This window comes from Schistocerca cancellata, chromosome 2 (assembly GCF_023864275.1).
Source record: "Schistocerca cancellata isolate TAMUIC-IGC-003103 chromosome 2, iqSchCanc2.1, whole genome shotgun sequence".
In the NCBI taxonomy this organism is placed as follows: domain Eukaryota; kingdom Metazoa; phylum Arthropoda; class Insecta; order Orthoptera; family Acrididae; genus Schistocerca; species Schistocerca cancellata.
In genome coordinates, this window is record NC_064627.1 from 523,469,213 (window position 1) to 523,484,661 (window position 15,449).

Genomic DNA, 15,449 nt, shown 5'->3' on the forward strand with positions numbered 1-15,449 from the left:
TATTACTTTACCTAAGTATCTGTGACCTGAAAGGAAAATCAGTGCATTAATTTTATTTGTTTCAGGAATATTTGAGTTTAAACTCCCAAATTCGTCAACATTACCCCATTGATGGCTTGGAATTTACCTTCGGCTAATTTAAATAACATTTTTCTTCAGAAACCATTGAAAGCTCCGCTTATCTTAGAGTAGTAAGTGAAAGGATTCCTTCTATTACACCGATAGCGTACAACATTGTGGATGTTGCGATTCAACACTGTCGTATTCATGCTAGGTAAGAAGGTATAAATGTCGGTAATATTTAATCTTTTCAACTTCAGTGCAATCCGGAACATATTGTGGAGTCCATACTCTAAATCATAGATCGGTTAAAGTTTCTTTGTATACATCATCTTATCCCCCAATATTTGATGAATTTATGTATTGACATTAAAACGGACTAATACATTACATTACATCATATAATGAAATATGTCCAGTTCTCTGGACTGTTCATACCACTTTACTATCTCAGTCGACTGGTGCAGTCTTTTCTGGACAATAATTGCTGTGCTTACGAAATGTATCATATTCCGAAAAGATGCAGATAGGTCTCACAGGACATCCCATACGTAATTACGTCATCATATGTGAATATGAGATTTGTAATAGTAAGTAATTTCATTAATATCTAAAAGAAGGAATGTGCTTCTAAACAATACAAGCTGTAAAATTTTGCATTACAAAAAAGTAAGTCCTCCTGTGGGGAAATGTATTTTATTTGAATAATGTATTTTATTTAGTACAAAAATATATAACAAAGTTACTGTTTCACAGAACAAAATTCCAAATAACGTAAATGAATTTTCTTGACACACACTCCATTTGAACTAAACTCGAAATTTCTGTAGAGATGTGTGTTCTGTTTGGATTAATGACAGATACGCAATGACGAAAATTAATAAATTTATTTTTTTAATATAAACCACCAACATGGATACACTCTATGATTTCATGTAGCACACTATTTCGCATTCTTGTCTGTTCACTATATTCCAAAAATTGAGTTTTTGGTTCTTGTGAATAACCAGTAGTGGAAAAATTTTGCTGTGTCAATTATATCAGAACGGAAAGTTTCGCTTCTTTTTATGTAATTTCATTCGAACATACCTGATTAACGTCAAAGTCACACAGAATGAAAACGTCATTGGAATCCGTAGTACATGTTTGCCAAAAGTAGAAAATAGCGACACTTGGAATATACATAGTGTCCAGTAGTATAACAAATATGTAAAATTATTCGCTGCCACAGGCAGCAGAAATAGTTTTATGCAGCTTATTCTGCACTTGTCACGAATCCCTAATTTGTCTTATTTTTGTTTGATGATACTATAGGGAAAGTGGAACTACAAACGTTTTGTGGAAGTAGAGCAGATACTGCATTATACCTTCCGTCAAGTGACTGTACTCATAGACGTAGAAGGAAAAATGGTAGCCATCCAAAGCGATTCTTAACACATCCTCTCTTAAAGTTCTTATGTGAGTCAAAGTTATCGGTTAATATTTTGTTAGTCATGAACTGTTTATATAATTTTTTATAAATATTTTCCTGTTTTTGTTGGTGGAGAATTTTGTTAGTTCTATATTTCCTGATATGTATTGAGATGTAAACATCACTGCGTAAAATATATATGTATTTCTTTATGATGATATTTCAAATACGAGAGAAGACGCTTCATGGAAGTAATCTTTTATGCATTGCTACATGATTGTGACAATCAATAAAAATTTTCAAGTAGGGCACGTTTTAGAAACGTGTGAAGGACTTAACATAAAACTGGATCAGGGTCACACTATTGAATGCAGTAATTTTTCAATTTTCATTCGCATGGTGTGTTGTGTGCTTGTTATAAAATTAGATTTTAATCGCTATCAGATGAGAGTCTTACCCCCTTATCTCTCTGAATATTGTAAATGCGGAATACTGTGAACTGTAGAAAGTATTTCACTTCGTCGTAGTAAGGTGCAAACTGAACATACTCCGATAATTATTCGGCGAAATTTCTCGTAACTTACGTGCAGTTAGTATTACAGAAATTATTAAACGTTACGCTACGTTTTCATCCAGAACGTATAGAGTATAATTTTAAGTGCTATGTTGTGATTGAAATATTTGTGGTGAAGCATGAAAGCCAGCCGGGGTGGCCGAGCGGTTCTAGGAGCTACAGTCTGGAACCACGCGACCGCTATAGTCGAAGGTTCAAATCCTGTCTCGGGCATGGATGTATGTGATGTTCTTAGGTTAGTTAGGTTTAAGGAGTTCTAAGCTCTAGGGGACTGATGACTTCAGAAGTTAAGTCCCATAGTGCTCAGAGCCATTTGAACCATTTTGAAGCATGCAAAAGATTATACGTTTTGTTGGGAGATAAAAATTGAATAAAGTGTAACTTAAAAATATGAGAAAAATTTAATCAGATTACGTTTAGAACAGTAATAATAACAATTCATTCACGTAAATAAGTAATTTTAACGAATATTTCGAAAACAGCGAACATTACCCGCTACACTACACTTCTTTTTTAAATGAACAAATCCTTCATCGTTATGCGAAGATACTTTATGTAACCATCAAAAACCATACGGGTGATTCGTTCTCCGCTTTGCGTCTTGTGTTACAATCAGCAAGTGATTGTCTACCTCGATATGTTCTCTGGGCATCTGTAGCGTTGCGAATTACGTAGTAAAAATTTTATCTGCAGTTCTGGATCAGAAATACGGAAGTTAGGTAATCGGAAAAAAAATTACTGGCACAGTATTATATTTTGCTGCCGTTTGTGACACAAGAGGGCTAGAAAATGCCACTGCTTTCTTAGTATGGAGACATCGTATCCTTACAGAGTGTGAACTCGTACCCCACAGACTAAATTTCGGAGGTTGCTGAGGGATATTTTCTAAGTATTTTGGTATAATGGCCCCGTGTATTGTGGTGGCTCTCAACGGCTCTTAAAGTAAATTTATTCCGTTTCTTGCCCTAGTAATCTTTGTTTTATTGAAAATACCTTCAAAACAGTGAAAAGTCTGTAAAATGCACTCATAAAAATGTTCATTTTAAAATACTGGATAATGCAACCGCTATTAGTTCTGTGAAGTGATTGTCATCTTCTTGACACTCGTCTGTTGTTTTTAGTAAATCCACATACGAAGAACGTATTAGCTAACTCATCAATGAGAGCTGATACTGCTGTGAATCATTGCCGGTTAAAGCAAACCGAGACATAACCAAACAGTACTGAAAGCAAAGTCACCGGTGAAGATTAAAGTGATTCCAAGTACCGTGTGTGTTAAATCAACAAGTGTGTTTCTCGAAACACGACACATATAGCGTGTACCATTGACATTTGGATTGTTCTCCAGGAATTTGCTATAGAGCAGCTAGCAAGACAAATAAAGCGTGTAACTTTGACATTTGAACTGACCTGCAAGAATTTACTGTAGAGCAGCTATCAAGATAAATGATCATAAAGGAATTATTCAGTACAAAGCTACCGGTTACTCGACTCACTTATACCAAAATGCTCAGAAAACACCCGTGAAGTGTCTCCGAATCTTTATTAGGGTCACGCTGTATAATCACCACCACGATTTCTTGTCACTTTAAAAGTTTTCGACATATTTATATCGGTACGGTTTGCGTTTGGTTCGCTATGGTTTCATAAGAAGTATTAGTCCTAAAGAATAGTAACCACTTTGCAGGATCTGAATATACTCACACTTAGGAGGAGGGAATACACAGTCAAACAGTAAATGGCTTCAAAGTACATTAATTTTATTTTATGAACATGTCATCTCATCAATATCCCTTTTTGCTCTTCAAGACAGTTATTTCGCGACGTGAGTAAGTCAACTTGTTTCGAAGGCGAGTCAAACGACTCTCGAGAGAAGTTATTGGCCTTGTTTGATCATATGCCCCGCTTAAACGAGAATAGAGAGAACACTGTTAGAGCGTCTGTAACGTCAATTGCCTTCCAAACTAAACACTGCGTCACATGTGAACACGACTGTGTCACACGGGGTTCTCTTGAATGCGCACCCTCTTCTTGACCTGCGCCGAAGACCTCGGGCAGGTAGCGTAGATTTCGACGATCCTCGAAGGCGACACGGCGAGCGTGACCGAGCCGCGGCGCGGGGGCGGCGGCGGCGGCGGAGGGTCGCAGTCGGCGGTGGCGCCTTCCTCCAAGTGCTATACGGAGATCTCCTGGATGTGGACCCTCTTCTTGACGGTGGCGGTCGCCGACGGCTGCGGATTGCTGGAGGTCCTGAGCGGCGGCACGGGCGGCGACGTGGGCACCGCGTTCAGCTTGGTGCCGCCGCCCTTGTGTATGTGGGGCACGACGCACTTGGCGGAGGAGGCGGCGGCGGCGGTGGCGTGCGCGGGCGAGTACCTGGGCGGCGGCTCCTCCAGCTTGATGACGTTGGGCGTGAGCTGCGCCAGCGGCACGTCCTCGGGCAGCGCGTCCTTGGCGCCGGCCCTGCGGCGCGCGCGCCGCTCGCGCTGCCAGTAGATGCCGGCGAAGATGAGCACGTTGAGCACGAGCAGCAGGCAGCCGATGCCGACGGTGAGGCCGAGCGCCGCCGTGTAGGACGAGTACTGCGTGGTGGCCAGCAGCCGGCCGTCGCCGCCGTCGCCGGCCGCCAGGCCGTCCTCCGGATCCACCGTGTCCACGTCGCCGTCGTCCGGGAACGCCGTGCCGGTCGCGTTGGGCGCGCACTCACCCGCCGCCCCCGCGGGCGAGTAGGACGCCGCCGTCGACACGTGCTGCGGCGTCGGCAGTCGCGTGAACGACTCCGCTCGCACCACACCTGAAACACGCCCTCTTATTTCACGCAACTGTTCCTCAATCTCACACCGAAATTTATTTCTACGCCAGCAGTATTTCACGTGTAAGGGCAGTCGAATGGAAACGAAGCAGATGGGCAGAAAATCAGTGAAGTATTTCTTATACAGGGTGGTTACAATTAAAGTGCAGCCACTCACAGATGTCCAGTGTGGTCTGTAATCATAGTACCACAGCAAACCCTGTTAGATATTTGACGCGTAGTCAGGAAAAGAATCAGTTACAAGTTTGGCCACCAGGTTCAAATCTGGTGCTGTACAGCATCGCGTCGACGTCCAAACTGAACAAATTTTGTAAGTGGTGGTTAATAGTAATGTAAACATTATGCCTCTCTTACTTGTTAGACCTTATGTGCTCCTGTCCCGCTCCTAATCATTGCATATGGAAACATTTCTAACGTCTTTCTTGCATTCACAGCGCCAGATTGGCACCTAGTGGCCACGATTAAAACCAGTTTTGAGCGTAAACCTGCGTGCATTGCAGGCATTACAATATCGACCCAGTTTCTCTGCCACACGATAATTACAGCACACTCTGAACCTCTGTGAGTAGCTGCACTTTATTACAACCACCGTTCGCTTCTTTAGCTGAGTAGTCAGCACGTCTGACTGCCGAGCAGAGTGCCTGGCTTCGATCCCCTGCCGGTTCGGAGATTTTCTCCGCTATGGACTCTGTGTGTTGTTGTTCTCTTCATCATTTTATCATCATCGACACGCTACTCGCCCAGTGTGGTGCCAACCGAAAAAATATGTGACTCGGCGGCCGAACTTCCCCAGGTAGGGAATACTGGCCATCTATGCATTACGATCATTTACACCATTTGTCTGTGACTGTTAATAAGATCATCGGACGAAAAGCAGTCACGTTAGTGCGCACGCACATATGGAGCGCTTACAAATGGAGCACTAGCTCAATAGTGTTAGGTCATGCCCATACCCATACGGTGTGTGAAGCTGATAGATTTGTTGGTATTTTGCAGCAGGCTCTTCACTGTCTCTACAAGTGTGGCTTTAAAACAGGACGTCAGAATCATAGCACTGAATGAGAGGAACTGCAGACGTGTTTCACGACTTGTGAAACAAAATTCATTACAAACCTGTCAGGAACTACTGCCCGAAATGAATTAAGGTCCATTTCCACCTGTTATCGAGAGAAAATGGTGACAGGTACTGTACGTTTGTAGTTGGTCACGGCGCAAGACGCCATTGTTCGCACTAGCACATAATGATCACAACAGCAAATTTCATAGGGCTATCAAATTATGTGACTGGTTTCCTAAACACTGCCCCACACTAATACTCCTCGACTGGCCTGTTAAATCACGTGAAATGAACCACATGTATAATCAATGCGACATGTTGGAACAGCGCTTAAAACGCCTCCCCGTAATGTGGTGGAATCTTCAGGGAGTGACTTAAACTGGATGCAACGTTCCTGCACAACCGGGGTTACGCACGTTCTAACTGGATACAGACGGTCACAAATCCAGGGCCGAAGCTACTGATATTAAATGATACTTGCAATTATTTACCCAGAGATAACGAATGTTCCCGACCTTGAGACAAGACGGTCATTGGGTTTATGAAAAAATGTTTGCTGTTGTCTACCCCAACATCGACTGCACCAATTCACGCACCTCGTCGTCCGAAGCAAATCACGACTACAAATGGCTTTCTTTGGAGCCACACACGAATGGATTCTTCAGAAATCGCACGGGGTGAAAACGGGACAAATGGAAGATGTTTAAAGGCTTTCTACGAAACTTCTACAAAGAAAGAAAAGGCACCAGGCTTCCTAAAAGGGATTATGATGTTTTTCTTTGACTGAAAGTATCCGCTTCTCATTAATTTTCCGGAATACGGTGCCACAATTACCGTACTGCCGTATGTGGGACACTTTGCAAAGACTGAAGCCCGCCATCAAGTCCAAAGTTACAGTAATGTTGACGGACGGCATCATTCTGTTGCAAGCTGCGTCGACTTCACGGCAGAAGTTCGTTTGGAAGCTCTTATGTATACTGCATACAGTCTCCATCTCTTCCCATCTTATTTCCCTGCAGATTGAGATCCGTGGCCGTTAAATTGCTTTGGAGCCGTACACCTTAGTGTGCTAAGGTTCAGTAGACAATCCAAACCACTTTTTCATGAAAGCGTTGAGAGTCTTGTCTCAAAGTTGCATAATTGTGCTAACAGTTATGGCAATTACTTTAGAAATAATAAACAGTACTCTTAGTTTTTTCAGTTTGTCTCGTTTTCAATTGGTTGTCCCTCACATTTCGATGGGAAAATATTCAGGGTTTCTGTACCATGTCGTACCCCTACTCAAAGTTCTAGAAAAGTCTCCTATCGATCCCTCTGCTAGTCTCTTCAACAGGACTGTTTAAGGATGACGGTTGAACGATCGAAAATAGAAGCCTGAAGGGGATAATGTCGTAGCACAGCAACTCAAATGATTTCACTATCAACTGCAATGGCCACGAAAATACTCACGAAATACTCACATATGTTTTCGGGCCATGTTTGCTACTGAGGTGCTGTCACATTTGATTTAATTTAATTATTTCAATATGGTACGAACTAAAAACACAAGACACTGGTGTAACATACTACAATCTTTATGATTCTACAAGCGGTTTTCAGGCCAGTGCGCCAACATTAGTTTCCAAAGATGACAGAAGTTTATGTTTGATTCCGGATTAAGACGAGAGGAATCGTATCAGTAAAATTACGGGATACAGCTTTTTAGGTTGGATACAATATGCGACACTTTAAATGAGGAACGCCATAGCAAAATACAAAAACTGTTCTGCGTAGAAAACAAGTTGAAAAATATAGGGACAGCTCTGCTGACATATTCCAAGGCAGTGACTGATGAAGATGATATTGTTCTCAACAGTTTATTAATTTCTATTATATGAAGACAGCTCATAATCCTCTCTTTGTGGATGTTGTTTTATACCTCAAACTTTCAGATTGTAGCGGTTCGTTAATGGCGGTTAAAAATGTTAATCAACATTTTCCAAAGAAATTAGTTGCTGGAATTAAGTCGTTAAAAGTACAAACTAAAATCGTCGTACAACTACCTATCGCAAGCAAGTTTGCACCAACCCTCAGACTTTGGTCCCGATAGATAGTTCCAGGCTGATGCAACAAACCTAAATTGATAATCACTAGCGTCTTTAGGAGCGTGTCTGTCATACCAGGCCCCACTATACCAAGTGATTTTTCAAAACTTGTAACATTCATCCATGTTATAACTATATACACTTAGGCGAGAAAAGTCATGAAGTAGAGGTATGAACATATACAGATGACGGTGGTATCGCTAACGTAAGGTGTAAAATGGCAGTTAATTGGTGGATCTGTGATTTGTACTTAGATCATTCATGTGAAAAGGTTTCCGACGTGATTATGACAATATGACGTTAACAGTCTACGAACGCGGAGCCGTAGCTGGAGCCAGGCGTATGGGACATTCCATTTCAAAAGCCGTCAGAGAATTCAGTATACCTGCTGAAATAGCAAATTTCAGACATTACCTCTAACCAAAGACAACGCAATGGCCGACGGGTCTTCACTTAATGACCGAGACATCATTTCAGTAAAGTGGCCAGTGCTAAGGAACAACCAACTGTTAGTGAAATAATCGCAGAAATCGACGTCGGGCGTACGACGAACGTATCCGTTCTAACAGTGCGGAATAATTTGGCTTTATTGGGCTACAGCAGCAGACGACTGACGCCAGTGCATTTGCTTAAAGCACATCGCCACCAGGCCTCTCCTGGGCTCGTGATCATATCGCGTGGACCGTAGACGACTGGAAAACCTTGGACTTGTCGTAAGAGTTCCGATTTCAGTTGGTAAGATCTGGTGGTAGGGTTCGAGTGTGGTGCAGACGCAACTAATCCATGGACCCAAGTTATTAATAAGGCACTGTGCAAGTTTGTGTTGGCTCCAAAGTGGTGTGGCCTATGTTTACATGGAATGAACTGGGCCCTCTGGTCAACCTGAACCGATCACTGACTGAAAATGGTTACGTTCGGCTACTTGGGAGACCATTTGCAGCCGTTCAAGACTTCATGTTCTCAAACAACAATGGTATTGTCACCGGGCCACAACTGCTCGCAATTAGTTTGAAGAACATTCTGTACAATTCGAGCGAGTGGGTTGGCTTCTTTGATCGCCATACAATAGGACGTAATCGAGATGTCAGTTAGTGCACAAGATCCTGCACCGCTGGCACCTCGCATTTACGGTCGCCCATGGATGCAGCATGGCTTAATATTTCTGCAAAAGACTTCCATTGATTTATGTAGTCCAGGCCACGTCGCGTTGCTGCAGTACGCCAAGCAAACAGAAGGTCCGACACGCTGTTAAGACATAATACTTTTTCACCTCAGTATAAATCAATAGAATCTTGGATTAGGTTCCACTAATTGCATGTAACTAGATGATTGAAAAACAAATATCCACAGTGAAAACAACCTCATAATGATATACCACTTTACACTAAACAAACTAAAAACAGTTCAACAAAATATTACAAATGTTGTTTCACGTCATATAAAGACGCCTCAGAAGTTGCCGACGCAGTTAGTAAGCACTCCAATTTTTGTTGCTGGTTCCTCAGGTGTAGCGTTGCCTGTTGGCTACCAACACCTGTTTTATAAGTACAGTGTGTGCATAAGGTCCAGGAACACATTCAATTATTTATTGCACAAGGGCCAAATATTGTACAGATATCATACATATGTCATTTTGAAGAGAAACCCTTAACGTCATTTTCATGTATACCGCCACAGCATAATTTGGTAATTTGCCGATACTCAGAGCTAGTCGCAAACATGGCGATTTCAGGTGCAGAGCCTGCTTTCTGTGTGTTGGGGTTCATGAAATGGCTTCCCCGGTCTCCAAATCTCACTCACTGTGACTCTTTTCTATGGGGACACATTAAAGATCTGGTGTATGTACCGCCTCTACCACGTGATGTAGCAGAGCTCCGGGAGAAATTACGGGAAGCGACTGCCGCAGTCGACGATGTCATTCTAGTACGGGTACGGCAAGAATTCGTGTATCGTATTGACGTCTGCCGGGTCATTCATGGCTCGCATATCAAATGTCTGTAAAAAAAGAACAAAAAAAAGCTCTTCAAAATGCAATTTATATGACATCTGTACAACGTTTAGTTCTTGTGCAATAAATATTTCATATAAAATATAAATACAGACATATCTTATGATATCTGTCATCGTCTGTAATTATGTAAAGATTATTCTACTCGAGGAGTACGTGCTCTGTTATCCCTGTTGTACCGTACATGCAACTTCCATCCGATTTCCATTTATTTTGGAATGAATTGCTGGGATAGGAAATGGACCTGTCAATAAGTGTATTGAACCTGATGACGACTACCGTATATGTCCTTCATTTTGCGATGCTCACCAACTCCGAGGGAACTCGAAAAATCCATCTAAGTGCGTCAAATTATTTTATTCACATTGTGAGGAAATCGTTTTAAATCTAACTTTCTAACGTGATTAGATCCTGTGATTAACTGCACTCTGTCTTTATCTCACCTTAGAGGGAGCAGTGACCACTTGCTCGTGTATTAGGAAAAAACAAAAGCTGGGGCCCTAGTGTCGGCAGAAGAAATTTCACTGGGGTTGACCTGCATGCAGTTATATTAAGTAATTTTTTTTAACACCAGTGTCACTTACGCACAAGACATATGTATTGGCTTTAGTTTCATGTATTTATAAATTTAATCCTATTTACAGTTATAATATTAACAGAGAATAGTTCGGCTCAACCACACGTATCACCTTCATGTATAATCGCATAAAAACTGGTCCGTTTTGGAAGAGTGAGCTTTCGCCTTTACAAACACACACGCACACACACACACACACACACACACACACACACACACATACACACACACACACACACACACACACACACCATTACAAGAATCAGATGATCTCGCCAAATTAAAGCTACGATTCCGTTCCCAAATAGAAAAGAAAATCAGACTACGTAGTCTTCCTTTATTTCCTTGCCAGTCCACTTGGTGGCTGCAAGACGAGAAGCGTATACATTGAAAATATGTCGACTAATACACTGAACTTATTAAAGACTCGGCACTTTGAGAATAACGTATAAGCATTTCTGAGATAATGGTTGACAAGAGGACTGCCAAGGGATGTCAAAAGAGACCACACTTCACTTTAATTTACTTATCAGTGGATGGGTAGCTTTAATCCGATAAGGTATTATGTTTCTCGTGATAACGTTTATCTGAAAACCGAAACTTCCTCATGCGAAACGCTTCAGTTACAAAGTGACCAGATTTGACATGGTAGGTGTTGTAGGTGTGTTTCAGCTGAATAAAATTCTTAAATTGTATGATGACCACGCAGTAAAATACAGGATTAAAACAGTCTTGGCCACTTCTCAATGAAGATTCGAGCTCTCGTAGTGGCTATTATGGGTTAATTGTTTAGACTGAGAGGAAGACCCGATCGCCGATATATCCGTTTCTTTCTAACGAGATGATCGACGTTTTGCTTATATATTGCATCTCTTTATTGTACATTGCTTACCTTTTTATTATAAACAAGTTATGATGACTGGGTATAGCTTATATGCAAATAAACAGGTCAATATTAGCTCATAGGGACTTAATTTCATCATGTAAAATACCCCTACATAACCAAAATACAATAAATAATACACTTATATGGAACCATCTCTGCTGACTTCGTTGTGCACCACACGTTGAACCGTGAACTTCCTTCTATTTTTAAGTAAGGAGTGGAAATGATCATCAGAACGTCGGATATTTACTGCTCGCATCGTATTACATTTTTTTATTGAACTACTTAATCAGACGAATATTTGGAATATGCCGAGGAGAACTGAAATGGATGTATAATGGTGAGTGACTAAATGAATAATTCGAAATAAATGATATATCCTCCAAGCTTAATGAATTTAAATTTAAGAAGTTAATATAAAATTATTAGGATGAGAAACTGTGATAGTGTACGTATATGTACACCTCTGGCAGAATGGAAATCGTAGCGCTTCACAACTCAAGGGATGTGGCTTAAATTCGACACTAACTGTGAAAGTCTCCCACACATGAGCAATCAACTAGCTTCTAGTCACTCAGTCCAACTAGTGATTCTATCTGAAACATAAATAAAGGATGAGCCTCCGAAGAGCGTACATAATGGGATAAAATTAGCTCTCAAAACTCGCACACGGAGGTTCACCCCGTGTCCGGGCGCTTGCCAACGACGTGGTTGTGGTCGGTTAACCCAACCTATTGTAATGCTCACAACAGAGTGTCGTCTTATCTTTCCTTCAGCGAACCACTTTTCACTGGCCCGAGTGAATAATTAAATTTTGATTGCCCCCAATATTTTGATCAATGCTACGAACTTACTAGTGGTTGCTTGTTGTGATTTCACGAAAATTTATAGAAGTTTTTACTACGACTTTGGCATCGGAGTTTCTTGGTGAGTTGCTTAATGTGAGTTCATGTGGCATTTGTGACGAAAACATTGCTACTGCATTCGACAGCTGTAGCAGTGGAACACATAAATGCCTTTACTACCTTCATGATTATTTTTGTGGTAAAAACAGTTCGTAGAAGTCGAGTTTGCCTGTTAGGCAGTATGTCAGTCACTCTCTGTATAATAACGTTGTGTATTTGAGAGTCTTTGGACATCAATTAATGCCTAACATTGATGTTCGATCTTCAAATACGTATATTTAAGACTGAATTTGAATGTTTAGATATTTCAGCTTTCTTTGTCAATCTGTATATGTCTGAGACAGTGTTACCCCACTCGTGTCTTGGTGGTTTTAGATTTGTATAGCTAACATATTCGTATTTCAATGCTGTTCGTCTTTATTCTGAGAGAAAAGATTCTTGTCAAATTAATCTGTGTGAAGTGTGCGAAGAATATTGAATGCTATAATTCTAGGCCAAATTGGGGTCGCCCACATAGGCATTATGAACATAACTGGTCATCATTCAATGTAAAAGTTCATCATCTTGGAATATTCTAAACGGTTGTAGGACTCATCGATTTACCTTGAGTATGAAGTACCGCACCCCTTTCTCAAATTCATTTCGAAACATTCTAGAATGGGTTACTGAACTATGAAACAGAAATGTCTCCTGGCCCATCCAAGGACAGGGACCCATTTACGTCGCTACTTTTATTTCAGTCAATGACTGTTGTTACGAGAGTAACTGCTATAGTTACAGGTGAGTCGAGAAGCAAGAGCCCACTTACGTCATCTAGAGAAGGTGTCTGAAGCTGTCAGATTACGTTATCTTGTGCGCTACGGTAATGGAAAGAAGTGTTACCTTTATGAAATCAGTAGTCGTCTATTATATATTTTAGTATTATTATTTTAGTCGATGTTTAACACTTTTACTCGGTATTTTCATTGAATTTATAATTAGAATGTTTCAGCTGCTACATGCTACTATATTATCTTAGAAAACACTGTCCAAAAGGATCTTAACACAAAAATCCATAATAACGAAATTTCGGGAATACATTTACCTAGGTAACGTATTTAAGTGGCTAACATTGCAAGGTCACACATTAATTATAGCGCGGGGTAAGCCATTCTAAATGTGAAATGCTGAGACATTAATAACCGATTGGTTCCAGAATGAGATTTTCACTCTGCAGCGCAGTGTGCGCTGATATGATACTTCCTGGCAGATTAAAACTGTGTGCCAGACGGAGACTGCAACTCGGGACCTTTTCCTTTCGCGGGCAAGTGCTCTACCAACTGAGCTGCCCAAGCACGACCCACGCCTCGTCCTCACAACTTTACTTCTGCCAGTACCTAGTCTCCTACCATCCAAACTTAACAGAAGCTCTCCTGCGAAACTTACTGAACTATAACTCCTGAAAGAAAGGAGTTCGAGTCTCGGTCCGGGACACAGTTTTAATCTGCCAGGAAGTTTCAACCGATTGGTTGTTTGGTAAATTTTTTTACGTTGGGGTAAGGGAGAGGGGACCAGACAGCGAGGTCATCAGTTCCCATTAATAATTGATGTAAGTGCCACAATGTTGAATGCAAGCATGTAGACGTGAGTGCAATGAGTTGTACTCTGCCAGATATCAGTGTGTGGGATGGACATCGATGCTTGCTGCAATTGGTCGGTCAATACAGGATCGGTTAAAAATGGTTCAAATGGCTCTGCGCACTATGCGACATAACTTCTCAGGTCATCAGTCGCTTAGAACTTAGAACTAATTAAACCTAACTAACCTAAGGACATCACACACATCCATGCCCGAGGCAGGATTCGAACCTGCGACCGTAGCGGTCGCTCGGCTCCAGACTGTAGCGCCTAGAACCGCACGGCCACTCCGGCCGGCACAGGATCGGTTAATGCTGGTTGTGGTTGACGCTGGAGTTGTCATCCGATGATGTCCCATATGTACTCGATTGGAGACTGATCTAGCGGCCGAGCAGGCCAAGGCAACATATCGACACTCTGTACAGCATTTTAGGTTACAACAGCGATATGTGGGTGAGCGTTATACTGTTCGGAAATATCGTATCCAGTACTGATCATGAATGGCAGAATAACAGGTCGAATCAGCACATTGACGTACAGTTTTGCAGTCGTGGGAGGGGGGGGGGGGCGTGGTATAACTACGGGAGTGCTGCTGCTGTCATAGGAAATCTCACCCACGACCATAGCACGAGGTGTGGGTCTAGTACACTACTGGCCATTAAAATTGCTACACCAAGAAGAAATGCAGATGATAAACGGTATTCATTGGACAAATATATTGTACTAGAACTGACATGTTATTACATTTTCACGCATTATGGGTGCATACATCCTGAAGAATCAGTATTCAGAACAACCACCTCTGCCCGTAATAACGAACATTCTTCATACGCCTGCGCATTCAGTCAAATAGAGCTTGTATGGCGTGTACAGGTACAGCTGCCCATGCAGCTTCAACACGATACCACAGTTCATCATGAGTAGTGACTGACGTATAATGACGAGCCAGTTTCTCGGCCACCATTGACCAGACGTTTTCAATTGTTGAGAGATCTGGAGAATGTGCTGTATCCAGAAAGGCCCGAACAGGACCTGCAACATGCGGTCGTGCATTATCCTGCTGAAATGTAGGGTTTCGCAGGGATCGAATGAAGTGTAGAGCCACGGGTCGTAACACATCTGAAACTTAGCATCGACTGTTCATAGTGCCGTCAGTGCGAACAAGAGGTGACCGAGACGTGTAACCAATAGCACCCCATACCATCACGCCGGGTGATACGCCAGTATGGCGATGATGAATACACGCTTCCAATGTGCGTTCACCGAGATGTCGCCAAACACGGATGCGACCATCATGAAGCTGTAAACAGAACCTGTATTCATCCGAAAAAATTACGTTATGTCTCTCGTGCACCCAGGTTCGTCGTTGAGTACACCATCGCAGGCGCTCCTGCTGTGATGCAGCGTCAAGGGTAACCGTATCCATGGTCACCGAGCTCATAGACAATGCTGCTGCAA

The 15,449-nt window shown here is 41.9% G+C and overlaps 1 protein-coding gene across 1 annotated transcript in view; it reads right to left on the minus strand.

Moving 5' to 3' along the window:
- Positions 1-807: 807 nt before the first annotated feature.
- Positions 808-15,449, minus strand: part of LOC126155912 (neuroligin-2-like) — a 317,083-nt gene continuing 302,441 nt past the window's right edge. Inside the window, exons 9-10 of the mRNA XM_049916265.1 lie at positions 4,412-4,839; positions 808-4,351 (exon numbers count right to left, since the gene is read on the minus strand). Of these exons, the coding sequence (XP_049772222.1) occupies positions 4,220-4,351; positions 4,412-4,839 (560 nt within the window). The 3' untranslated portion in view covers positions 808-4,219. The remainder of the gene's footprint in view (positions 4,352-4,411; positions 4,840-15,449) is intronic.